At 54.7% G+C, this 26,613-nt stretch overlaps 1 protein-coding gene across 1 annotated transcript in view; it reads left to right on the top strand.

The window, feature by feature from the left end:
• The window catches only part of Dcdc2c (doublecortin domain containing 2C), an 88,631-nt gene that overhangs the window by 11,001 nt on the left and 51,017 nt on the right, over positions 1–26,613 (top strand). The window contains exons 3-6 of the mRNA XM_078029726.1: positions 10,303–10,379; positions 18,872–19,000; positions 23,172–23,309; positions 24,099–24,141. Of these exons, the coding sequence (XP_077885852.1) occupies positions 10,303–10,379; positions 18,872–19,000; positions 23,172–23,309; positions 24,099–24,141 (387 nt within the window). The remainder of the gene's footprint in view (positions 1–10,302; positions 10,380–18,871; positions 19,001–23,171; positions 23,310–24,098; positions 24,142–26,613) is intronic.

Here is a 26,613-nt window from a genome sequence, read left to right as displayed (position 1 = left end):
TGGTTGAATGTCATGGGTATGTTGTATCATGGTTAAATCTGCAGATGGTTGTCAGGTTAAATGAAGTGGTCCCCGTGCAGCGCCTAGCATGGTGGGGGCACTCAGCTGGAGCTCAGTAATTAGTAGACACTAGTCTTGTGCAAATGCCTTTCAGTGGTGGTAGCTCACCTGGGCCCAGTTTGAGATGTGCGAATGCCTGCTGATTGAATGCCATGTGAACTGATTCCAAGGTAGTACAAGGTAAGCTTTTGCCGTGTCCCAAGTCCAGGGTTTCACTGAGGTACTTTGTCTCATTTTGTGATACAGTAATACAGAGGAGAAGTGCCAAACTTCCAAAAATTATTCTTTCAAGAAATTTGCTTTGGTCAAATCTATTAATGGGAAACTTGAAGAAGCTTCCCTCCCAGGAGAACGTGATTAAATCAGGATGTCAGTTGGAATACTATAATATGGGCTTAATGCAGCCACAGAAATGGCTCATTAATGTGTGTGAAGTGACATTCCATTGCTCGGAGGGATGGGGCAGGGAGGCACAAGGCAGAGGCTGGGAGATCCCGGCTTTTGTGGCCTGTGGGGTGTGGGGGCTCTAGTGCAGGAGGTGTCCTGGGCCCCCGGCTGCAGGGCTCAGGGCAGTGACCCAGGGTTCTGGTCTGTAGCCTCAAGTCACATAGCCGTGGCCCTCAGTTCAGACGGTGGCTCGGTTCTTCCCAAGGGTCTCGGAACGGAGGAGCCTGAGCCAGGATTCTCCCCAGCGAGGCCTGTGTTCCGGTCCTGCTTTCTCCGTGGGCCGCTCCTGGCGGAGCCAGTGACCGTGAGATGAGACCGTTGAACTCCATCTTGAAAGAGATGTGACCGGCCGCGGGGTTTTCCAGAGCACAGAGGCCACCAGTGACTCTAGCGAGGAATGTTTGAAATGAACGTTTAAATGCCAGTTTCCCCGAAGCCCTGCTGGTTCCCTGCCTCACTGAGAAGCTCGGGAAGGAAACCCGTCCTCGTCCAGGAGGCCCGAGCTCAGGCGGGGACCTTGCCGGGCCCCTGCGCTCAGTCCACTTTCCCTGGGCTCTTTACTCTTTGTTGTTGGTCTGTCCTGGACACCTGTCTTGGAAACTTGTGTTTCTGCTAAAAGAGTAACGTGTGATTCCTACTTATTGTAGAAAATTGAGGAGATATTTGGTTCAAATGAAAACGCCCATGATCCTACCATGAAAACACCCAAAATCAACCACTGTACCTCCCTGTGGGGTCAGCGTATGAGCACGTGCACATCCATGTGCACTCTGAGCTTTATGAATGTACTTATTTAAGCAAAAGGAGAGCATATTCTAATCTATTTGCAGAACCCCTTTTACTTCATAATTTATCATGAAACTGCTACGTGTCAGTATACGCTCCCTTAGGATTCTTGGTGGACTTGGAGTTCTTGTTGGCTGGTGTACACCATATGTTTTAAAAACCGACCACCCTTGGCTTGACCCTTGGATATTTTTATTATTAGAATTATCAGTGCACTGAGCATTCTTTTACATTTTTACACCTTACTTGCCACATTACATTTTCAGGGTTCTCGTAGGTATGGCCAGCTGCTGCCCTGAGAGACTGTAATGCGTGGACTCTGTCCGTCCTGTGAGAGAGCCCATCCCAACCTCTGGACCCAAGAGCATCGCGCTCCTTACTCTCCTGACAGATGGCCATGCTTGTGTCAGAGCCTTGTGGAACTGTCACGGGCTCTGTCGTTCGGACACCTTAACTTCTCGACCCTCGGTTTTCTTATCTGTAGAGTGGGTCTGGTTGGATCTGGGGTAGGGGTTAAGTCTAATTATGTACGCGCCTAGGCGCCACACTCCGTCACCAGGAGGAGTCTGTGTCTCCCTGCCTCCCGCCCTCTTCCCAGCCTTCTCCCTTTCCCATTTGACACCGTCTTTGCTGCTGTCACCATGGAGTTTGAGGCCTGTTTTGATGGAGCCTCTGCTGCTTCAGCCTCACCCCTCGCCCCTCACCCGACTCTCTTCAGGTCTGGGATTCTGTCCACAGGGGATTTGGTTTCTCAGAGACGTGTAGCCACATCCCCTTCCCCGAGCCAGGCTTGGGCCGTTGCTCCTGCCTTTCCAACTCAGCAGTGGACTCCTCCTCGGTATTCGGTGCCCCTTCCTCCAGGAAGCCCCTGCTGCCCTGGTAAGGACCGGGAGGTCCTCCCTCGGGGCCCTGCAGTGCCCCTGCTTGCCTCTGTGAGGCGTTGCACACAGGTCCGTGCAGTGGCCTGGGAGCCAGCCTGTGTCCCCGAGGCCCCAGCTCCCTGGGGCCAGGTGTGCTGTTGTCCCTCTCCGAGGTGGTCCTCTGTGGCAGTGCCTGGCTTCCTGCAGGAGACAGGGATGGGGTCTGAAAGGAAGCCTAGTGGCCAGGTAGGCCTCTGGGGACACACACGCTCCTCGCCTGGGACTTTGTTGGTCAGGGTGTGGCCTTGCTCCCAGGGGAGCTGGGAGGGGCTCCCCTGGACAGCCAGCTGGCGCTAGGCATCACCTGGCTGGCCTTGTCTCTGGCCAGTGCCTCCTGCTTGCTGAGCTAGCAGCTCTGGGGCAGCAGAGCCTCTTTCAGGGGGAGGGAGTGCCTCTGTGGGAGCTCCACACGGAGTCAGCCAGTGGGCTGCCCCACCAGGATGTCCACGTGTCCGAGCCACAGTGGGCCCAGAGAGGGACCCTTGGCCAAGTCCAGTCTGGGAGGCTCCTGGCTCTCCTGCTCCAAAGAGGTCCATGGACTCTGACGGCCCTGGCACCAGTGGGAGCTGTCCTTTGTCCTGGGAGGGGCAGTGCTGGGGCAGCGTGGGAAGGAGGAGTAGGTGTTGACCTGCTCCTGATGGTGCTGGCAGCCAGCAGGCCCTGGTGTGGCTGGGGCTCAGCGTCCGGCACCTGTGTGTGTCCCTGATCCCCTTGACACTTGCTGCCCACAGTGGTGCACTGAATTCTCTCCTCTTTCCGAGTCCAGGCCTCGGTTTCTGGCTCTCCTGCCTTGCCTGTGTGCGGAGGGTCATGGGGAAGGCAGCCTGGATGCCCTCAAGGTCCTGATGTGGTAGGGGCGCTGTCAGGCATGGCCCTGGTTTGAAAACACATCATCATCGGGGTCGAACGGGCTCTGCTTGTGTTTGGCAGTGTCAGCTGCCATCCCCACATGCTCAAGGGCCACACACAAGGGTGAAGCAGATATTTAGCTACCAGACTGGCTGTCCCCTGTCCCCTGAGAACCTGACACGAGAAGGACTGGGAGTCAGTGCATTAGCTAAATAAGGAAAACCCTTGGAGGAGAGAAAGGCTCCGAGTCTCCCCGCACCTCCCTGTGGGGCTTCTTGCCCCCTCAAACGTGGCTCCAGGGAAACTCTCAAGAGCAGTGGGTGCAGAGCGGGTGCGGCACAGTGGGGTGCCCTGGCTGCATGCCTGTGGGGTCGCAGGGAGCGTGGGGTGTGCACCTGCACCCTCCCTCACCTCTGAGCTGCCTGAGCACAGCCTGGGAGAGGCTGCCTGAGGCTTCACCTGCTCCAGGTGGTGGTGGTGTGGAGAAGGGGCGAGTCTTGTCCCTGGGAGGCAGGTACAGTGGCCACTCTGGAGCTGTTCAGGTGAGTGCCCGCTCAGGGAAGGTCTGTGGATGCAGCAAAGGAGCAGGGTCAGCTGAGGTTGCGTCCTGTGTGAGGCAGACCTGGAGGGACTCCCTGCAGAGCTGCCCAGGGCGCCACTGAAGCCTCCCCTTTGCCCTCAGGAGCCTCACTTGAAATCTGTCCTGGGAGAGGTTTGGGAGCTCGGAGGCTGCGGCTCTGCCCTGTTGCCTCTGTTCTCATGCCCTCCAGCCCCTGCCTGAGAGCCAGCGTGAGCAGGAGGTGGAGGCAGAGCCAGGCTGGCACAACAGGACAGAACCAAAGCAAGACACACCATGGGCGTCCACTGCAGCTGTGACCCAAGGGGACCCACAGTGGGAAGTGGGGTTAGGATTGAGATTTCTGCACCAGGCAGGACTCCCCTGGATCTGTGGGATGATCACATCATTTTCAGGTTCAGTCTGTGAATGTTTTAAATGACGTCAATTGATTTTCAAACCTTAAGCCCATCACATTTGGTTGTGAAGTATCTTTTTTGTATTTGTTGGATTTTTAAAAATTAAATTATTTATCTGATTTGTTACAAATGATGGCAGAATGCAATTCATTTCATGTTACACATACAGAGCACAATTTTTCAAGCCACTGATTGTACACAAAGTGCTTCATACCATTGGTGTCTTCATATATGAAGATCTTGTTTAGGAGATTTGCAGCTGTGTTGGTGGAAGGGTGGTGGTCACCTTACAGTGTCTCTGGAGGTTCGGGAGGAGCTTGCCAGGGCTGGAGTTACTTCTTCACTAGAGGCTGGAGAGCACGTGCTGGTAGAGCTCTCTGGGCTTGGAGCCACCACAGAGTTTTAACTGTAACTGTAACCTGATCCCAGGACAGGGCCACCCAGCACAGGCCCACCCAGCATGGGGCCACTGAGGACAGGGCCACCCAGGACAGGGCCACCCAGCATGAGGTCACTGAGGACAGGGCCACCCAGCACAGGGCCACCCAGCATGGGGCCACCTAGCATGGGGCCACCGAGGTCAGGGCCACCCAGGACAGGGCTATCCAGCACAGGGCCACACAGCACAGGACTACCTAGGACAGGGCCACCCAGGACAGGGCCATCCAGCATGGGGCCACCAAGGACAGGGCCACCCAGCACAGGGCCATCTAGCACAGGGCCACACAGCACAGGACTACCTAGGACAGGGCCACCCAGGACAGGGCCACCCAGGACAGGGTCACCCAGCACAGGGCCACCCAGGACAGGGGAGCGTGAAGGTGACCCTGCTTTCTTCCTGGCTGGTTGACACCATGTCAGCTTTGAGAATTGTGGTGGAACTTTACAAAGCACATGAAGTCAGCTCAGTCAATCTTAAAACCTGCTTCTTTCTACACTTTTTATTGGTGCAATACAGTTGTACATAATGGTGGGATTTGTGACTTATTCATACTTGTGCACAATATAACAACATAATTTGACCAATATCCCTCCTTTTTAAATGTAAATTAAATTTTAATTTGTAAAGGAATTGCCCATTTTCCAAAAGATGAAAGAAACCACTGTCTCCATGGCCTGCAAGCCTGGGAGCCCGCCTGGTTGACACCCAAGGTGTTCAGCCACACGGGCCTGCCCTCCTCCTACGGAGCCGCTGTGCTGCGGAGGCCAGGGCAGGGCCATGCTTCTCCAGGGGGTGGAGCAGGGCTGCTGTGGCGAGCTCTGGCCTCCCTGTGCCTGATGTCCCTGCTTGGGCCTGGCTGCCCTGGCAAGACTCCCCCAGGAGAGGGTGAGGATGGTCCCCTAGACTCGCGGCATTGTGGACTGAGGGTCTGGCAGACCTTCCTCCTCTAGGAGATGAGCCTAGAGACCCTGCTCTTCCCACAGTGCTCCTGTGAAGGTGCCCTCCGGTCTCCACCCGTGTCTCTCTGGCTCTCAGGCTGACCACCACTGACCAGCGGCTCCTCCTGAGGGTCCCCCAGAAGTGCCTACCACCTGCGGTCTTGGTGCCACAGTCTCCTGAGCCTTTTTTGCTTGATTTTTTTTCTCTTTTCAGTTTATTTCATGGATGAGTTATGCTAGTCCAAGTCAAAAGTCGTTACATTATACAAGCTGTGAGGCTTTTAAACTTGTGACAAGGGACAAAAGGGAAATTCTACTTATTGCAAGGAAATCCTCACTTAAGCTTCAGTGAGCCACAAGCACTCAAAACCCACGAACCTTCAGCTGATCGTCCCCAGCCAGTCCCGTCTCTACCAGCAGCTGAATTACTAGTTTCTTTTCATCCCCTGGACAGTGGTGAGGGTCTTTCTGCTGTCTCTCTGCTGAATTCTCGTGTGGATAGAATCCTGAGAGCAGCAGGCAGCAGGTCCTCATCCTTCTCGCATCAGCAGAGGGATGGAAGAGTGGAGGTTCTGGATGGCAGACGCATGGTGCGATTCCTTTTCCTTGGGAAACGGCCCGTGGACGCTGGCTGCTGGAAAAGGCAGGCAGGGAGGGGACAGAGCACTGGGAGGCGAGGGGGCTCGAGGGGAAGGTTGCTGAGTCCCTGGTGGTGGCTCAGTGACCGGGGCCTTTGCTTGATATTTTGCATGGAGAGAGTTGAGGGTTTGGAACAGCATGAGGAGGTGACCGGGGACTTGGAGCCTGAGGAGGACAAAGAGCAGTTCTTGTCAGTTGAGCCCTTGGCTGGCATCCACTTCTCCTAAGCTCTGGACAGCGCACTCTCTTGTTTGATTACCCATGTGGAAAGCAGCGGCTGGGAGGTAGTGCTGCTGTTAACTGCACTGCTGCAGGAAGGATGGCTGAGAGGTTGAACAGCTGGGAGGGCGGCCAGTGCTGGGATCGCGGGAGTCAAACAGGCCCGAGCGCTCTGCTGTGTTGTACAGTAGGACTCGTGTGCCAGGAACGGTAATAGAATGTGTTTTGATGGCTCAGGGCAGCCTGGATGTCTTGGTGTTCTTGGCTGCTACCTGGAGTTGTGCACATTTAACGTGGTGCTGGGGCTTGAACTGGGTCACTCTGCAATCCCCTGCCTCGTCCTCCTGGATAGGTGGCTTTGCTGCTTTGACCATCAGGCATGAACGTGTGGAAGAGTCTTGCGGAGCCTGTTGGCATTCCGCAAGCTGGAGCTGCTACAGGCAGAAGCGTCCCTGGTGATCCCAGTGTCTTCTCTCATGGCTTAAATTTAGTGCCTTGGCCAATAGGCCTATAGCTGCTGGTCCTTCGGCCTCTCAGGACAGATGACTGACATGGGAGTGTGGCTCTGACACGTGTGAATGAAACTGTCACCACCATCCGAGAGTAGCAGAAAACCACCTTTACCTGACACTTGATGAGAAGTACAGGGAACAAAAAAATCAGATTGGCGTCCTCAACAGTCGGAGTTATTTAATTAGGAGGTGACACCAGGGTTGATGAATCATTAACACGTCGAAAGAGCAATTAGCTCTTTGTTTCTCAGTCAGGCAGAAAGCGGTTCTTAAGGCAGCTGTCCCTTCATAGAATTGGCAGAGGATAATTCCTGTTATGGTGCTTTCAAACAAGGTCTGTACAGTTAGGCTAGTTGTCGATACTCGTGGCCTTGATTTTTGATGAGTGTTTGGACGCAGGTGAGTAGATCTTGTGGGGCATCTGGCAGGTGGGAAGAGGGGTGGGTGCATTTGCAGTCCCCAGGCTCCTCTCTTTCCCGGGGTCCTTTCCGGTCTCAGGTGTCCTGCTCTTGTCCTGGCATCTTCCGCTCTTCCTTCCTCCATTGGTGCTTGTGAAAGCCCTGAAGTCCACGCCACTCCTCCCCCGGCGGCGGGCCCCCTGTTGATCTGACCGCTCTCAGGAGGGTGAGTCAGGCTCCACAAGGCGGGTGAGCAAGCGGACGGGAAAACCCGAGGCAACGGAAGAGACGTGATGGAAGCAGGCCGAGTGTGTGACTGGTCAGGGAAGACCCTCGAAGAGGACATGGAGTGGCTGCTCAGTGAGAGAGAAAGCAAGCCACACAGGCCCAGTACTGGGCAGAGACAGGTGTGGCATTTGCATAGCTGAAAGGATGGGCCCAGGGTCAGAGCACAGGGTGCAGAGGTGGGGAGCTCGGGGAGGAGAGGCAGCAGGTGCCAGCTCGCATGGGCTGGTGGGCGTGGGCACTGCAGAGAGCAACCTGCAAGCCTGCTCCTTGCTTGCTGCAAAGAAAGCACGGGGGCCAGGTAGCAAGAGCCGTGTTGGCTGTGGGAGCCTGGAGCCTGGGGCTGCGGGAAGCCAGCGGTCCAAGGGGTGGTGTGCAGTAGAGTTGCCAAGGGGCTGAGGGCTTAGCAGTGGGCACTAGGGATTTTGAAGTTGGACAAAAGGGTCTTGGTGGCACCATCTTCTGAGAGAGGGAGATCTGGGGACCTTCTGTGGGTAAAGCTGGCAATTTTGCTTGGGCCAAAATAAGACTCAGATGCCTACGTGAGCTACGTGAGCTCTCGCCAGGCTTCCCTCCACGTGCGTGCACACGTGTGTGCCCGTGTGGGCTCATGTTCGTTGCATGGAGTTCTTAGCACTGTGTGATGGGGGTTGCCTTTGCTTTGTGGAAACCGTTCTAATTCTCATGAGCCCTTTATAAGGTCATCCTTGTTCTAAAAGCAGACACTGCTGTCCAGAGAGGAGCACTAGCTCTCCTGGAAACAGGGCTGGGTTTTGACCTAGTCTTCCAGCTCCAGAGCCTGCCAGGCTGTGCCAGGCCTGGCTCTGCCCCCCCGAGGGCTGCAGGTCAGGGTTGCTCTGTCTAGAGGTCTCTCAGGCTGCAGCCAGGTGCCGGATCAGACTTCCCAGCAGTGGCTCTGTCCTCTTGGATCTCCTCGCCCTTCTCCCAGGACCCATAAGACATGCCCAGAGCACCCTCCTTCTGGAACATGATTCTCAGGAGGCGTGGGGCAGGTGTGGGTTCTTTCTTGCCCCTGGCAGTGTGTGTGGAACCCAGAGCACCTGGGCTGGGGCTTTTGTGGGTGACTTCTCAACCTACAGTGTTCAGGCGAGCTTCCCAAATGAGTGGACCGTGTGCCCATCTTGCAGGTAAGTGGAGGACGGTCTGACCAGTGAGGGGACAGGCCCTGGGAGGCCTTGAGGGAATGCTCAGGTGGTGTCTAACTCTGGCAGGCCTCAAAGTGGGGATCTGGTAGGTGGCAGGCTCAGTGGAGACCCGGGCAGCAGGTGGTGGGTGGCAAAGTCAAGCTGGGGAGTGTGCAGAGAGGTGTTTGTCACACTCAGCTGCAGGGCAGACTACCAGGTGCAGAGCAACTGGTGTGCTGTCCAGTGTTCTAGGTGAGGTCTGGGTTGGGAGCCTGCAAGGGGAGGGGCTCAGCAGTGTGAAGTGTGGGTAGAATCCATCTGATCTCTGTGGAGAGAGGTGGCTGGGCATGGGGGGCATCTCTGCAGAGTGTGTGTGCAGGAGTAAAGCATGTGGTGTGAGGGGCACTGGGCTTGGTCCTACTCGTGCTGGAAGGGAGGGCTGTTGCCATGTCACTTTAGCAATGGCAGTGAGCTTGGTAGGTGGAGGAGGAGACTGGAGCCTCTGGGGGAAGGCCTCAGTGTAGCAGAGGCCAGAGTGTCTGACCGGACCCTGACAGAGCAGTGTGGAGTGGCCAAGAGCAGAGGAAGGTGGCCAGGTGCGTGGGACAGTGAGACAGGGTGCAGGTGGTGGGGTCTGGGCTTACTTTGTGGATGGAGGGGAACAGCCATGTCCTGCTGGCCAGTGGTGCTGTTAGGGTGATGTGGCATCTCGGGAGGTGACAGTGGGATCCTGGCGGGAACCTCCCATCATCCAAGGAGGAGAGGGGAGGATTTGCTTCATGTGGGGGGCAGGGTACATTGTCTGCAGAGACAGACAGGAGGGACCTGGGCAATTGGATCTGAAGGGCGGCATGGGAGGGAGAAGGGCCCTGCACCGTTCCACCTGGCAGGCTGGAACCGCAGAGAGCCACGGGGTTAGAGGCAGGGTTGGGGGGAGGCCACAGTGAGGTGGGGGCCTTTCCAGGCAGCCCGTCCTGGTGCAGCATGGGGTGGGGGTGGTGAGTGCTGCTCTTCAGGATTCCCTCTGCTTGCTTTCTGCACACTCCTGGCCACCAGGCAGGGAGAGCAGACTTTGCTCCTCTGTGCAGGACTCAGACATTCCTTCCCACCTGGGGGGTCTCGACCCGTCTCTCAAGGCTGAAGCTGTGACAGGCCAGAGTTGGCTCGGCCTTGTGTTCTCAGGAGAGTCGAGAAGGGTGGTGGAATATGGGGGAGCTGTTCTCACCTGCTGGCCAGGACGTCTGGCTCAGAGCTTGTGGCCTGAGAGTAGAAGCCACCCTGACCATCCTTAGGACCCAAGGGGTTGGCCAGCAGAGCCTCAGGGGTGGCACAGAGGTCATGGGCTCGTGCTTGTTGGGTGAACTGCTGGGTGTGTCTGGTGTGAGCTGCCAGCCCCCTGGGGGCCCTCTGCCTGTCACCCTGGTCCTTGGCACTCTGCACTTTTATACCTGAGCTTCTCACCACGGGGGAAGGTGGCCTGCAGCCCCAACTACCCCACGGGGTCCTGTCTGCCCCACATACAAGCACACAACCCCTCTCTGAGTCCTCCGGGGTCCTTCCTGGGGTGCTCTGTCAACAAGAGATCCCACCTTCACTTAGGTTTGGGGTGGCACTGTGCATGCTGGTGGTGCTTGGCAAGCGTTTGCTAATCTGAACCAACTCTAAGGCCTGCGTTTTCTTTCTCCAGATAAAGCCAGTGGTGCACTGTGACATGAATGTGCCTTCCAGGTGGCAGTCCTATCACCGCCTTTCCCGAAACATTAAGTGAGTACAGTGTCGTGGGTGAGGACTCAGCCTTGCTGTCACTCCTTGAGGAGAAGCCTCCCACGCGGCTGACTCTCCTCTCTCTGCAGCAGGGACTCCCTCCCTCAGCGCCTTCTCCATGCTCCACATTCTTTCTTCTCTTGATCCTTGAATTAGGGAAGCGGCCCAGTGGCTGAGCCAGTGTTGACAGCACCGTTTTCCTGGGGATGGAGAAGTAAGGGCTCTTGAGCTTTAGTCGTGGGTTTGTTTTTTAATCCAGCAGCTGTCGAGAGGAAACGTTTTCCCACCACCGTGAGCTCTCACTCCCGGGCCCTTGTGGAGCCAGCTCGTCCCACCAGGTGTCCCTGAGAGGGGACGTGTGAAGCTGCATGCTCGGAACACGACAACTGAGCAGGAGCCGTGAGGCCCAGCGCCCTGGGTGGGGTCGTGGCTGAACACGCTGGACTGGACACAGGGCTCTCTGCTGCTCTTCCTCTTGGCTCTGGGACTTTCTGTGCTTTGACTCTGGGCTTGCTCCCTGGTTGGGAGAGCAGGACAGAGGCAGCTACCTCGAGGTGGGAGGATGGCCCCAGGTGACCTGTCCAGAACCCACCGGAGCTCATCAGGGATCAGACTTCTGTAGGTGGCCCTAAGCCACCTTAAATCCCTGAGGGGGAGTTTAGGTGGTTCCTCCCTTTTGCCATGTTTTGCCCCCAAAGAAAAAGTCGCGTGTGTCCTGGATCAGGAGCTCAGAGTTGCGGGACACTGGCAGTGGCCGGGCTGGCCTGACTCTCACCTGGGACCAGGGCCTGGGCAGGGGGCTGGGGACCATCTGCCTGACCCACACCCCGCAGCTGAGAAGCCGAGAGGAGACCTTGTCAGTCAGCCGCGCTCAGCCCTCAGGGACCTTTGAGGTCCGGGAGCGTGTCTGGAAGTACCTTACCCTGGGCTTCTGTGACGAGCCACTTAAACACATGAGGTCTCCATGATGCTCCAGGAGTATGAGAGCTGTTTAGAGACAATTAAAGGCTCTGCAGGATGGTAGGGTGCCCGGTGACTGTGGGTCCTTCCTGATAAGACCTCGTCCCCAAGGCTGCACTCTTGCTCGGCAGCTTTTCTCCTGTAGCATGTGCTCATCTCTGTATCGTGGACTCAGAGTTCCACTAGATGGAACTAAACAGCCATCGAAGTGAAGACAAGACCTGAGCACAGTTGCTTGGAGACCTCATAACTACAGACAAATGGCTTAGGAGGGAGTCTTCCCCGTTACAGAGGGACAGGGCTCCGACCTGGCCGTGGTGGCCCAGGCCGCTGGACACGTGGCTTGTGGAGCCGTGTTCTGAGGCTCCCTGCAGTAGAGAGGCTCTGGGGTCCCTGGCCTGCTGGGTGGGAGTTAGCTGGTGATGCTGGGAAGCCACCGTTTGGAGGCTGAGGTCAGGGTCTGCTCCTGGTCTGGGCACTGGCTGTGTAGCCTGAGGTCCCCCCACCAGTGTTCTCCTCCACCTCCTCTTTCACAAAAGTGAGAGGAACTCTGAGACCCTCTCCTTGCTCAACTTAGATTGTCATGGGACATGAAAAGGTCAGGTAAGGGAACCTCGGGAGGACAGGGTTGGGGACCTTTGTTTTGTTGTTCATTTGGAAATGCACTGGTGGAAGATGACCAAGCCCTACGAGTGGCCCGGGCGTGAGTCAGGAAGGCCTGTGGCAGGCCCATGCTTCCTGAGGCCAGCAGAGCTCTGTCTCTCGGCCTGGAGAAGCGGCCAGAGGTTAGGTGATCCCGATGAAGCTCAGGACAGAGCGGAATGGGGAGGAAAGAGGATCACTGTGGAAAGGTTGGGTGTGTTTTAGGGCCAGGACGAATGGTCTCTGGAATGGGGCATAAAGGAATAAGAGCAGGACTCTAGTCTGGTGGCAAGTATGAGGAGGCGGGGACAGGAAGCACCGTCCGTGTCTTGTTCTCAGGCTGGGGGAGCCCATGTGCCGGGACAGCTCCCCTCATTCCATGGCTGCTGGCTGAAGTCTCCGGCTGGAGTGCTCCTCTCCTCTGAGTGGTCTTGGCGGCCACCCAGTGGCCATCTGAGTGGACCAGACACCTTGGCTTCCCGTGTGATTCCTTCCAAGTCCAAGCTGCTCCCTGGCCATGAGGCCCTTCTCCAGGACTCCGTAGGAGGTGCTCCCCAGCAGCTGTCCCTCTCAATGGAGGGCAGACAATCTCCCCAGGGATGTGGGGCTCCAGTGGGTCCCAGGGTGTGGCCCGAGGCTTGGAAACCACTTAGGTTCTTTGTGTTTGCCAGTTGGGGGTATTTGCCAGAGGCTCTGGCTCCACGGGTGTTTTGTGTCCGTAAGTTTTGAACAGCATAGTGAAGTGCTCTGGAAGCTCTGCCACTTGGCCGTGTCCCCACTGGTGTCACGATTCTTTGTCGCATACTGAAACTGTGTCGCCCAGTGTGTGTTGACATTGGGAGGGAGAGCAGTGGTCCCATGGGAGGGGCGAGGGGTGCAGGAGGCTGTGTGTCAGCAAGCAGTGGGGTTTGCACAGTGAGGGGCCCCTCTGTGCAGCTGATGGCCAGTGCCACGCTGGAGGAGCAGAGTCAGGCAGCTGTGGCTCACAGGCAAGGGGTGTGACTTAGCTATCCGGCCCTGTCGTGTCCCTGAGCTCTCCGTTCATTAGGTTTTAGATAACCTCCTTGTGGTTCTTACTTCATGCAGAAACAAGGCAAAAGGCAGGGAGCACTTGGGAAGTCGAAGGGTGTGGGTGAAAGTCAAGACCCTTGAAGGTTCTGCAAAGCCTCCTTGGATGGGGGCTCCAGGTTGCAGGTTCTGGAGGTGGCTCCCCATCATGAACTAAAGAGGCACGCCAGAGAGAACTAGGTCTCCGCATCCTACCACGTCCCACAGACACCCCAAGCCTTTCTGTAGTCCTCTGCTTCTGGAGGGAGGAAATGGAGAACAGCAGAGGCTGGTCTGAGGTTGTCTTTCCTGGGCCCACATCTCCTGGCCCAGATGTTGGACACACAGAGTGCAGATGAGCTTCGTCTGTAGCCACCTGCGGCCCGTTTTGCTGGTTCCTGAAGAAGTATGAGGAACGCGGTCCACAGCTGTCAGAACACAGAATACCCCATACAGGATTCGAGTGATGTTTCCTGGGAACTTTGCATCCCTTGAGTTTGACTTTGGTGTATGAGAAGTGGGTAGGGGCTTCATCAGATCCCGGGAATGCTGTCGGCTTCCCCCAGGGGTGGTCAGCTCAGTGCTGGGGACTTTCACAAAGGGAGCAGAGAAGGCAGAACACGGATTCCTGGCCATGAAGGACGGGTGTTGGGAGGGGCCTCACACAGGATGCGCTGGGGCTGGGCACCGTGGGAGGTTGGGTTTGGCCAATATTACGGAACTCAGATCCTGGACTAGCGGGTGTCCCTTCATGGACTGGAAGGACAGGTGTCAAGTTTTCTAATAACCCTCGGGATGTTTGGTGGAGCCTGAAAATCCCCCCAGTTTTAAATGCTATTAGGGAATCTTGGGGAGGTCATGAACAGAGGTCCTCTTTGTACCTTAAGGGGCTCTGTGTCCGTACACACGCGATGTCTGCGGAGTCCGTTGCCCACAAAGGAGGGATTTTGTCTAACACCTGACTGAGGTCCTCAGTTGAATGAGCGCTGAGTTGAAGGGGCAGAGGGGCTCAGGAAGCTGGACAGGACTGTTAGGTTGGGCCCTGGACGAGGGCAGGGTCAGGGACCTGAAAGTGTGGCTGGGGGCACCGTGCGTTTTGATACCCTGCTCCTGAGAAGATCCCTTCCCAGCAGATTCATGGGGCTGGTGGAGCTGAGAAGAAAGTGTCCCGAGCTTGGGGGGCCACAGAATGTGGAGGGATTGAGAAAGAAGTGGGCATGAGGCAAGAGATCAGAACCCACCCCTGTGACGGTGGGGGACTCGGGCGTGGTCTCGGAGGTGGAGTGCGTTGCCCAGGACCAAGACAAAACACGGTTTGCTGCTTCTGTTTGTGGGCGACTCCTCCTCCTGAGCTGGTGCATTGAGGGCCCTGGACGCGAGCTTCCTCAGGGCCACGGTGCTTTCTGACAGGAGGCCTGGCACGGACGGCCCACATCCTTGCTCCTTGCAGCATAGGCAGGTGTCTGGGTCCGTGAGCGTGGTTTGGAGATCGTCCCGTCGTTCAGCGGCAGAGCTGCCGTCTGTGCCGTGAGTTTCCCACTTGGATGGGATCGTTTTGTGCTGATAGACCTTCTTCAGATCTCAGGAAGGAAGCTCAGGGTTGGCACGAGCTATTATTTAAACCACTCCCGTTGTCTTCCACGGGGTTTCAAACTCTATTTTTAGCTTTTAAAAATAATGCCATTAAAAAAAACAAAAAACTTTGGAAAACATTTTACATTACCTTATTTTGTCTTCCTTATGACCCGTGGAGCAGATAAGGCCAGGCATTCCTCCTCCAGGTTTGGAAATGGCAAGTTGAGACCAAAATGAGAGAAGGCCGCTGGTCTGCACCCTTGGTCACCACCCAGTCCCTGCACGTCACTGCTCTACAGCACTGCAGAGTGCCCCAGGCCCAGGAGACCAGAAAACTCTGGCCCGGGCTAGTCCTCGGGGCGGCGTTGACCGACATAGAGCTGTTTAGTTCCTGGGTGGGTTCTGGAGACCTTGGTTTCTGGTGAACTCCTCAGTCAGCTCAGCCTGTAACTCACACTGGCTCTTGCTTGGCGCAGAGTGCTCCAGGCTGAGGGGGACAGGACGTGTTCCTGCTTCCTTCCTGTCACAGTGGATCCTGACGTCTGAGCTCAGTTGTGGCAGCAGAAGTAAAAACGCCCCTGGGTTTCTTCCATTCTGCTCTCACCAACGAGACGACTCCGGAGAAGCCACCCATGGCTGACACCTTCTCCCTGGTTTTTAATAGGGAAAGGGGAACACGAGGCAGTGGAAGAGTCCCTCAGGCTGAGGAGCCTGTACATGTGCCTTTCCACCAAGCTGCTGTGTGACTTGGACAAGCCACCTAGCTTCTCTGAACCTTTTCTTCATCTGTATCACAGGGTAGCACTTGCTCTCCGATTCTTTGGAAAGATCAGAGACAATTTTATAAAGTGTGCAGGTAAATGTGGAGGAAATAGCAGCTGTCATCGCCAGCTCACCTGACTAGAGTCCGTTCCTCTGTCCATATGTTAGTGCCCATTTGAAATGCTTCCTGTTTCCCATCCAGAGACTACACAGCAGTGCGCCGGGCATTGCGCTGAGAGGAGTTTACACCGTTACCTTGACTTCAGCTGTGCTTGGCAGAGGGACTGTTTGTCTTATAGCCAGATCAACTCATGTCCCGGCAAATATATAGTTTTAAATGGTAATAAATTAAAATCTCCTCCCACTCCCCGTCCGCAGGCCCCGAGTGACTTCTCCGGAGGAGGCAAGAGCTGTCACCTCTTCCAGCACCTACGGGTGTGCGTGCTGCCTCACTTTCACCAGGGACTGTCCTGGAGACGATGGTGGTTAGATGTGGCAGCGTCCTGCACCTCCCCACACTCTGGCACCTCTGGCACGGGTTTAACCGTGGTGGGATCTGATGTGTGCCCATCTGTCACCTCTCCGTTGAGGACTCCCTGGGAAAGGGCTAGGGTGCTTCAGGTGGCGCATGGGAGGAGATGGCCCTGGACAGTGCTGTGGAGCCTGCACGGCCAGTGGACGTCAGCAGATGTGCAGGGTCCTTCTCTCCTTGGAACGGGCGATTTCCAAACTTAAGAATCCAGATTACATTTTTTTCTTTCTTTAGATAAAATGTTCTACATTGTTAACGGACAGTTCTTTTGTATGTATCTGCCTTTTTTGAAAGATGTGGAAATCTGGAGGTGAATAAAGGGTCATCAGTTTTCCCACTCCACAGAGACCCCCCAGAGCCTCAGGGCACCTTCCTGGAGCCTCTGGAGCTGCCTCTGGGTTTCCTTCAGCTTTTAACACTGGTTACGCGGCTGACTCCCTGGTAAGGACAAATTCCCGTGAACAGCTGGTGGCTGCATGACCGTCATGTCCTGGTTTGTTTCACCTTCTGCGGTACTGAGACATGGAGACCTTTCTATCCTTGTGGTTATAAGTGATTGTATGAGGAATATCTCTGCACCGTAAGTCATTGTCCCCACTTCTGTGGGATGAGGTGGTGGAGCCGGTGGCTCCTGGTTTCTGGTGTTGTGTTGGTCTGTATGGCTGGAGTATCCTTCAGGAAGGCCGACTGTGTCCGACTGTGTGAGTGCATCTGTTTCTCAGCACTCAGGATACAATCGGTACATTTAATGTCTTTCAAGTTTAGGCAAAAATATAATGTGGTCTTTTGTAAATATTTATTTTATTACTATCAGTATTCTATATTTAGACTTTTATTAGGAAAACATTGTGCAGATTTTTGTTGCGGTAGTAACATTAATAAATTGTGCATTCATGGACTGCATACAACATTTCTTTCTATAGTTTATTTTGGGCAGTTTTAAATATGGAAGAAGTTGCCACAAAGCTTTAGCAGAGAAAATGGATTTCCTTTGTTGTGACAACACATTAAAAATTATATATTCACTCTGAGAAAAAGACATATGTGCCTTAAGTTATTTGCATTTAAGGGAAAAATAGTAAAATCATGGTAATATTAAATAATGATATGGAAAAATGAAAAGCCATTGTGTATTGCTGAAGGATATTAATTATTGTTGATGGATGTAGAAAAGTAAACCTTGTATTTAGCTGGTTTTAGTTCCAGCTACGACAGTCTGACGCTTGTCAAGGGGTGATTGATGTGGCTTGGTGATTGACGTGGGGTGCCAATCACTTTGCCATGGGTTTTGAGAGGCCACTAGGCCTCCCCTCCAGCCCAACACAGATAATGGAGCAGACCCCTGGGCTCACAGGGAAACCGCCTCAAGACTGCGAGAGGGAGTCAGTTCCCTCTTTGTCTTTCCCAAGGACTGCACATGCCTTCTGCGGGTCTCTCCTCCCGGAAGGAAGCGGCTGCGTAGTTCAGGTGTGCTGTTCTCCACATGATAGTTTTCCTCCATTGGTATTACCCATCAGGGAGTTGAGGGCATATATTTGCTTTTTAAGGAACAGAGTTTTGTCCAGTTTTTTGGGCTCGTTAGATTATGTAAACAGGTGAAAGAATGAACAAGGCTCGTGGTCAGAGAAAATGCCCATTTATTGAGGAACAGCTCTGCATATTTATAGAGCTGGGGGTGGTTTGACAGTTATGACAGTTTAACAGTTTAATGGTTTGACAGTTGGCATGGGGTGCTTTCTGATTGGTGGGTAAGGATCATGTGAGCCAGCAGGGCTAGTCTGATTGGTGGGTAAGGATCATGTGAGCCAGCAGGGCTAGTCTGATTGGTGGGTAAGGATCATGTGAGCCAGCAGGGCTAGTCTGATTGGTGGGTAAGGATCATGTGAGCCAGCAGGGCTCACCATTGGACGGCTCTTGTGGGGGATGGGGAAGTTAGTCATTGGAGTCGGGGCGACTCCCAAATTCCCCCATCTTTGTTATTAAATGAGAGTGGGCATCGAAGTAGGGAGCCCTCACAGGAGGGTGAGAGGACTGGTATAACTTCAGGAACCAGATCAACGAAGGTTCCTTGCCACCCCAGATCCATGATGACGTCAGTCCATTCGGCATAGGTCTCGACTGGAGGTATCATCAGTAGCTGGAGTTGGTAATCCCTGAGGAGAAGCTGGTTAAAAACTTGATTAGAATTTTTTTTACCCTCCTGAGTCTGAATGAACTTTATGATAAAGGGAAGGAACAGGCACAGGGAGTTTTTATAGCCCAAATCTAATGGGGTCTCTGGGTCTGCAAGCTGCCTTGTTGGCCCAAGGGGGGTTGAGTATTCAGCCTTGAGCGGGGGCTTGGGCGTTTGGGCTTGAAGCAAACAGGTGACATAGAACCAGACAGAGGGTTTGAGAAGCCAGGTCATCCTGCAGCTAACTTTGTTTGGCTTGCCCTGCAGACCAGCCTGTCCTGCACCTAACACCCTCAGTTCCACTCTTCCTTCCTAGTCCAATCTGGCTCCCTCCCCTCTCTATTAAGGCTGCTCTTCAAACCCTCTCCTACCTGGGCGTCTCTGAAACCAGCTTGCTTCTCTCTTTGTCTTTCTCGAAATATCCCAGCTTTCCAAACCAGCTTGCTTCTCTCACTTATCACTGTTCCCAGCTTTCCCTAGCCTTGTCTCTCTTCACACCAAGAAAGCACGGGCTTTGAAATAAAGAAGGCAGCTTTTTTTAAGGAAGAGAGTTTTGTCCAGTTTTCTGGGCTTGTTAGACTAGGCAAACAGGTATTTTGCTAGCATCTGTGTTCCGCAGCAGGCGTGGAGACCTCTCTGCAGGGCCAGGTGGTGCTCTGTGGGGCGTGGGATGTCACCAGGGGCTGCTCAGTCCCCGTGGTGCTTTCTCAGTTCTGTAATGATATACATGTATGTATGTTTCCTTTGATTTTCTTCAACTCAAATTTAAGGCCTTAATGAATGTTTTTCTCTCTATTACAGTGTTTTCACAAATGGAAGAATATTTATTCCACCCGTAAAAATTATTATACCCAAATTCAGCCTGACAGACTGGAATAGCGTGCTGGCCACGATTGGAGAAAAAGTCTTCCCTTGGGGAGGTGTTCGAAAGTAAGGAGCCGTGCCTACGAGATGGGTGGCGAGCGTCTGTTTTCCTACTGAGAGCACTTCCTGCCTGGACCAGCAGGTGGAGGGTGACTCATTTTGACTCCTATTTTGGTCCTGGGAAGCAGGCAGTGTCTCCTGTCTTTATATCATCCTCATTTTAAACCAGTTTTGTGAATTTATTCTCTAAACAAACTGCTGAGCACTGGCCATGAGCTAGTTAGGGTGCATACAGCCCAGAAGGATCAGCCTTGCCCACGCCCTGGGGGTGACCGCCCTAGGTGGTCAGGAGCTACTGCTGGGCCAGATGCTGCAGATGGGATCAGGCTACAGCACAGCTGGTGACTTCTGGGGGTCAGACGGGCCAGATCTTCTCTGCCTCTCTACCTTTGTCACTCAGGTCATCCTTAACCTCTCCATGTCTTTCCCTCATCTGTAAATGGAAATGAAGCCGTGTCCATGTCCAGGAGTGGCAGCGTATGTCAGTGCTAATAGTGCCTCAGTGCTCAGGGAGAGGTCACTGGAGGCAGTGGCTTTACGAAGAGAGGTGGAAAGCCTGAGCCACCGTGCTTCTGGGAAGCACTGCAACCTGTCACTGCATGCAACTCCGTACGCTGGACACAAGGGCCACTTGTGGGGGAAGACCAGGCTATGGTGGATTCTTGGGATCCCTCCTGTCTCCTCCTGTCCTGATGCAGTCCCCTAGCCTTCCTCCTGTCTCCTTCTGTCCTGAGGCTGTCCCCTGGTCTTCCTCCTGTCTCCTCCTGTCCTGATGCTGTCCCCTAGTCTTCCTCCTGTCTCCTCCTGTCCTGAGGCTGTCCCCTGGTCTTCCTCCTGTCTCCTCCTGTCCTGATGCTGTTTGCTGGGCTTCCTCCTGTCACCTCCTGTCCTGATGCTGTCCCCTGGGCTTCCTCCTGTCTCCTCCTGTCCTGAGGCTGTCCCCTGAGCTTCCCCCTGTCTCCTCCTGTCCTGATGCTGTCCCCTGGGCTTCCTCCTGTCTCCTCGTGTCCTGATGCTGTCCCCTGGGCTTCCTCCTGTCTCCTCCTGTCCTGATGCTGTCCCCTGGCCTTCCTCCTGTCTCCTCCTGTCCTGATGCTGTCCCCTGGGCTTCCTCCTGTCTCCTCCTGTCCTGATGCTGACCTCTGAGCTTCCTCCTCTCTCCTCCTGTCCTGATGTTGACCCCTGGGCTTCCTTCTCTCTCCTCCTGTCCTGAGGCTGTCCCCTGGCCTTCCTCCTGTCACCTCCTGTCCTGATGCTGTCCCCTGGGCTTCCTCCTCTCTCCTCCTGTCCTGAGGCTGTCCCCTGAGCTTCCCCCTGTCTCCTCCTGTCCTGATGCTGTCCCCTGGGCTTCCTCCTGTCTCCTCCTGTCCTGATGCTGTCCCCTGGCCTTCCTCCTGTCTCCTCCTGTCCTGATGCTGTCCCCTAGGCTTCCTCCTGTCTCCTCCTGTCCTGATGCTGACCTCTGAGCTTCCTCCTGTCTCCTCCTGTCCTGATGTTGACCCCTGGGCTTCCTTCTCTCTCCTCCTGTCCTGAGGCTGTCCCCTGAACTTCCTCCTCTCTCCTCCTGTCCTGAGGCTGTTTGCTGGGCTTCCTCCTGTCACCTCCTGTCCTGATGCTGTCCCCTGGGCTTCCTCCTCTCTCCTCCTGTCCTGAGGCTGTTTGCTGGGCTTCCTCCTGTCCTGATGCTGTCCCCTGGGCTTCCTCCTCTCTCCTCCTGTCTTGAGGCTGTTTGCTGGGCTTCCTCCTGTCTCCTCCTGTTCTGATGCTGTTTGCTGGGCTTCCTCCTGTCTCCTCCTGTCCTGATGCTGTCCCCTGGGCTTCCTCCTGTCACCTCCTGTCCTGATGCTGTCCCCTGGGCTTCCTCCTCTCTCCTCCTGTTCTGATGCTGTTTGCTGGGCTTCCTCCTGTCTCCTCCTGCCCTGATGCTGTCCCCTGAGCTTCCTCCTGTCTCCTCCTGTCCTGATGCTGTCCCCTGGGCTTCCTCCTCTCTCCTCCTGTCCTGATGCTGACCCCTGAGCTTCCTCCTTTCTCCTCCTGTCCTGATGCTGTCCCCTGGGCTTCCTCCTGTCTCCTCCTGTTCTGATGCTGTTTGCTGGGCTTCCTCCTGTCTCCTCCTGTCCTGATGCTGTCTCTCTGGCCTTCTTCTAGGCCTGATCTAACATTGTAGATCTCAGAAGAGTCCCCAGAGCCTCAGTGTCTGGGAACTTGCTGGTCTCCTCCTAGACATTCTGGTTCGTAGCACCTGGGTGATTGGCTCCTCTGCTTCACGGGCCCCTCAGTGATCTGGTGTATGGTGGGGTGATGTCGAGCTCTGTGGCCTCCAGCTCTTCTTGTATCCAGTATCCTTCTCCTCCACTCAGGTGCAGCCCTGATTCTGAGCTCTGACTCACAGCCTCACAGTGGGTGCCTCTTCTCTCTCTTGGGGGCCCTTCCTGTTGTCCCAGCTGCCCACGACAACAGCTTGCTGTGGCTGTGACGTGGCTGCTACCCACTCTTCCACAGAAAGTGTTGCTGTCCTTCTAACTAACCATTGAGTCCTCTCCCTGGACGTGGAGGCTCTTTTCAACCTGCCCTTGAGCCAGTGTCCCCTGGACGGCAGCCTCCTCTTGTCTGACTTTTCTGCACATTCCCTCCTTCTGGCCCAGATGGCTTCCATCCTCCTCATGTGATGAAATCCTGCCCACTTTTCAAACCTCACTGGGAATTCTTAGACCTTTGAAGGTTACACTGAGTCTGACCAGGCTCGTCTTGGACCCTGTGACCGCCAGCTTTCTATTACTGTAACAAAATAACCTGAGATAACCAGCATAATAAGGGAAAATGCTGATTTTGACTGACAGTTTTGGAAGTTGCAGTTCATGCTTGGTTGACCCCCTGGGTCCTGGGCCTGTGTGGAGGCAGCTCCTCATGGTGGCAGTTTGTGGCAGAGGAAGCTGCTCACATCATGGTGGTCAAGCAGAGAGGAAAGGCCAGAGTCCCAACATCCCCCTCCAGTTAGGCCCAGTGTCCGTGCCCTAGGCCGTCCATTTAAAGGCTCCACCAGCTCTTCACAGGGCACAGGCTGGGACAGGCCTTCAGCACATGGGTGTCGGGGGACGTTCCAGACCTGAGCTGTCGCGGCGGCCCAGCGAGTCGCCCCTCCCGTCTGTGTGCTGTGCAGGGTGTTTGCCATCCTGACTGTGGAGAAGCAATGACTCCTTCCTTTTGTTAGACCAGGACGCAAGAAAAGACCACTGACTCCAATTAAAATCAAATTAAAGCAAGCTTATTATTTCGACCGGCCGGACTGCCTTTTCCTCCCAAAACGGTGGGAACAAGACAGCAGCCCCACCTTTCCTACAGCCCAGCTTTATAGCCCAGAAAGTTACACAAAAGGGGCGGTTACAGATAACAGAACTCTGACAAGCATCACACTAATGGTAGTTTACATTTTTGCTGGCCCCAACATCAGAATTTATGAGGACCATTAGAGCCTCAGAGAGGGTCGTTGTCTGGCCAGGGAAGGCCAAGATTTGTGAGGCGTCACTAAAGTTTCAGAGAGGGCTGCTATCTGGTCAGAGAGCCAGGCATGGGTGAGTTCAAGGCACGGGCAGGCATTCCAAGCAGGTTCAGAGTTTGCAGTAATTTATAGTAAAGCCGAAATTAGCTTTTCATGGCTTTGTGGCAAGATGGCTCCCAATTTAATAAAAGATCAGGTTGGGTTTATCACTTTTGCCCTTAATGACTACCTCATTGCCTATGCATATGGACGAGTGGCCTCTTTCTTAAACAGATGAACTAGTGAATGAGGACCAAACAAAAAGTAGGCTCAGAGGAGCCTTTTGGTGCTGATGAAAAGGCACATTATTTGCAGGAAATGCTGGTTTATTTGCCAAGTATTGTTGTAACAATTAGGCCAGTTTGTATTAACTTTAGCTGTTATTAGTTAAAATTAATTGAATACCAAACGAGAGCTTAGCGTGTTGTTGAGAGCCTCTGAGCACTGGTGGATAATTAGAAGTCTGGAGGAGCAGCGTGCCTGTCTGGAGGAGCAGAGCTCGGGGCTCACCGTCCATGGCGGGGCTTGCTTGTGAGGGCTGGTTCTCGGTAGAGCCCAAGTTAGTTGTGTCACAGGGGAAAACACCACGCCCTGTGCGCTGGTCTACCATCTCTAGCCTGCTTCTTTCTGCATTTGCAGATTATTTACTTTGGATGGACATCTTCTGGACAACTCACAGGACTTGCAAGACAGTCAATTCTATGTTGCTGCAGGACTGGAGAATTTCAAAAGCTTTCCATACTGGAGGTCCCCAAACGTTCCCATCGAGGTCCAAGAGTGAGTCCATTTTAAGTCTTTGCTTCCTGAGCTTTGGTAAAATCTCCCCTCTCCCCACTGCTTCTTCTGAGTATGTCCACCTCAGCTGCTGGCTGTTTTTCCACAGTGAAATGTGCTGTTCTGGTGATACAGATTCTTCACGGGTCAGGTTGCCATCACCATTCTTCACAGTCTCCAGCAGGGGCTTAAGTATCTTTCCCTCAACAAAGAGGTTGAGGCCCAGGAGAAACAGGGGCTGCCCAGTGGCCGAGGGACAGGGCCATTCCACAGGACAAGCAGGTGCAGGAACTGCTCTGTGAGCCCTTGGGGAGGCAGTTCCTGTGTGCACAGCTACCACCCAGTACAAGAGGTTGAGTGCAGAGTGAGGCAGATGGGGTCGGCGGGCCCTGCTGCAGGCCGGCTTTGGACAGGGAGGGAGGCCTGCTCCTCTCAGCCTGGGCTCCTCCAAGAACAGGGAGGCTGTTGCTTCCCCGGGGAGTTGTGAGGGCTGCAAGAGGAGCTGCATTTGTGGGAGCGCCACATGCCAGGCTCCCCACCACAAACCCCAGACAGAAGCCCCTTTGGGTGCCAGCCTTGGCCAAAGCCACCTGATAAGAGCCATCTCTCTTTCAGGGACCCCAAGGCAGCAGGCAGAGCAGGACCAGGTCCGTTCTGCTCTCGTGCTGGGAAACCGTGGATGCCTGAGCCCTTGTTCTGCATGCCCCGCTGCCCCCCCAGGACCAGGCTGCAGCCTGTGGTCGGCGAGAATGGGTTGAGCATAGACATGACAAGCTGTCTTTTGTCTTTCAGAAAGTACTCAGACATGGAAAGACGCCTGCAGAAAAAGAAGAAGGTAAGTGATCTTTAAGAGGAGAGGTGACCACTGTTGCTGATTTGGTATCTTCTGACACTGGCAAGGACAGGGCACATGCAGGCCCTGAACTGTAAACTGAGCCTTAGGTGCACAGTATTAGCACCAGACCCTGAAGAGGAGTCACACCCTCCTGTGATCGGGAAGGGGAAGTGAGGTCCAGACATGGAGCTGGTCAGACTGGAGCCACCTGCAGGTATTTGTGATAAGACATGCAGTCTCATGGGACAGGTAGGAGAGAAACTGAGGCACCCTCGGACCCTGGAGGGTGTGGGGAGGACGTCATAGGCAGAGGTGACGCAGAGTGAGGCGCGGGGGGTGTGTGAGTGTCTACACACACAAGCTGCTGCAGCTGAAAGCATGAGAACTCGTGTCTGGGGAGGAAGGAGGCCTCATCGTCCTCACGACCTGGCTCGATTGTGTGTCCCTGGCCACCGTGTGGAAACTGTTTTGCAGTTCTGTGGCTGGTACTGTTTATTTGACAGAGCTGTTGGGTCTCCGTTTCCAGCGCACTGGCTCCCAGGCCTCCCTACTGTAACACTCTGGCCCAACTGTGTTGGGCTCTTCTTGGCCAGTACCCAGGGCATGGGGGGCCTTGGCTTCCTCTGTCCTGGGCAATTCAGATCTCACAGGCACCACTTTAGCTGCTTTCTTGCAAATGCCATTGACCTCCTCACTGTCTGACCAGCACTGTGACTACCACTGTGTCCATCCCACCGTGGATGAGCTAGAGCCCAGGAGAGCCCTGTAACAAATACCCTCCGGGAGTGTGTGAAGACTGTGCAGGTCCCCAGGTGGTCACCAGGAGAGCCCTGTAACACAGTGACCCTCCGTGGAGGTCCTCAGGTGGTCACCAGGACTGCCCTGTGACACACATACCCACTGTGCAGTCCCCAGGTGGTCACCAGGAGAGCCCTGAATACAGTGACCCTCCGTGGAGCATGAGGGCTGTGCAGGTCCTATGCCTGTGCGTTCTGAGGTCCTCAGGTGGTCATCAGGGGAGCCCTGTAATACAGTGGCCCTCGGTGGAGTGGGAGGGCTGTGCAGGTCTGCAGGTGGTCAGCTGTGGTGCTCTGTTGAATTGGGCATGGAATTTATTTCAAATTTGCAAATTGTCCTTAAAGAATGTAGCTAGAGTACAAAGCAGAGGCTCTTCCTTGACTTTTCTGTGGCCACTTCACAAGCATAACGCAGAGCTTTGGACTAGTGACCACAGACTTGAATGGAGGCACTGCGGGGTCCCACTGCAGGGCCCTGCGTGTTGCTGGGGACCTCGGGATGAGCCCAGCGTGAGTCCTGCTGTTGGAGCAGCAGATGTGGATGAGCCTGTGACCTGATGCTCCTCGCCCCACCTGACCTGGCATCAACTCCTCCACCTCTGCAGTTCCAACAGGTCAGCAGCGTCTCTTTACTAATGGTTTAACCTCCAGAGCTGCCATCAGCCACCCCATCACCACTGCCCAATACAGTCAGGAAAACCAAGATGCTGGGGTGGCTGGTGAGGGCGGGAGGCGGAGAGGCAGGCAGGGCCTGGGTCACAGGCTGTGTATACAGGTAATGCTCAATCCAATTTTGAATGAGGGAGTGAAAAGGAGGGTGCACTTGGTGATCGCTAGCACTGATGACAGAATAAAATGTGGACTGAAAACAGGAAAGCGGTTGGGAGGGACGGGGCCTGGGCAGCTGCTGCCTTCCCGGCGAGCTGCGGGTGGAGCCGAGCCGCCGACCTGAGACCCTGACTGTTGGCAGCTCAGCGTCTCTGAGACAAGGTTGGTCTATGCTGATGGCATCCTGGCAATCATGGCAAGTGTTGCCGCTGTCACTTGCCGTGGCTCAGCTGGTACAGCCGCTCCTTTTGCTGTGCTCTGATGGAGGGAGGGGCCAGGGTGGCTCTGCGCAGGTTGAGTTTCACGATGAACTCCCATTGTGTTCTGCTTTTCCTTTTAGTTCAGTGCAATTGGTGATAAGATCTGTGCTGCCTGGTTCTCCAGGGCTTTTCCATCGTAGAAAACAGAGCGCGCAGGTGATGACAGGCGCTGTGACATGGCTAAATGGCAGCGTTGTTTCTTTTTTAAGGTTCATAAGTAACCATGAGCTCTGTGACTCATAGCATCTTGATCCAAAGAAACGAGAAGGGAAATCCTGGGGGCCATGGGGAGACCTACGTGGCCATGGTGTGTGAGGAAGTGGACGGCAGCAAGACGAGTGCCTTTCCCTCATCTCATCTAGACGCACTTCTCGACAGCCTCTAGTATCTGATGGTTTCAACCCTGTGCTTGATTCAGATGTTCACGCCCTGGAGAGCAGCCTTTACGGCTGGGCAATGTCTGGGAAGCCCGGTCAGCATGAGCCTCCCAGTCCAGTGACAGGAGCTGACCGAAGCTTCCCCTGTTCTTTTCTGTCAGCTTCAGCTTCATAGCAGCTGCTTGATTTGTGATTTTAGATCTATTACCT

The sequence above is a fragment of the Ictidomys tridecemlineatus genome, chromosome 12 (assembly GCF_052094955.1).
Source record: "Ictidomys tridecemlineatus isolate mIctTri1 chromosome 12, mIctTri1.hap1, whole genome shotgun sequence".
NCBI lineage: Eukaryota > Metazoa > Chordata > Mammalia > Rodentia > Sciuridae > Ictidomys > Ictidomys tridecemlineatus.
Note: the sequence above shows the minus strand (reverse complement) of the source record. Positions and strands in the feature narration are given on the sequence as shown.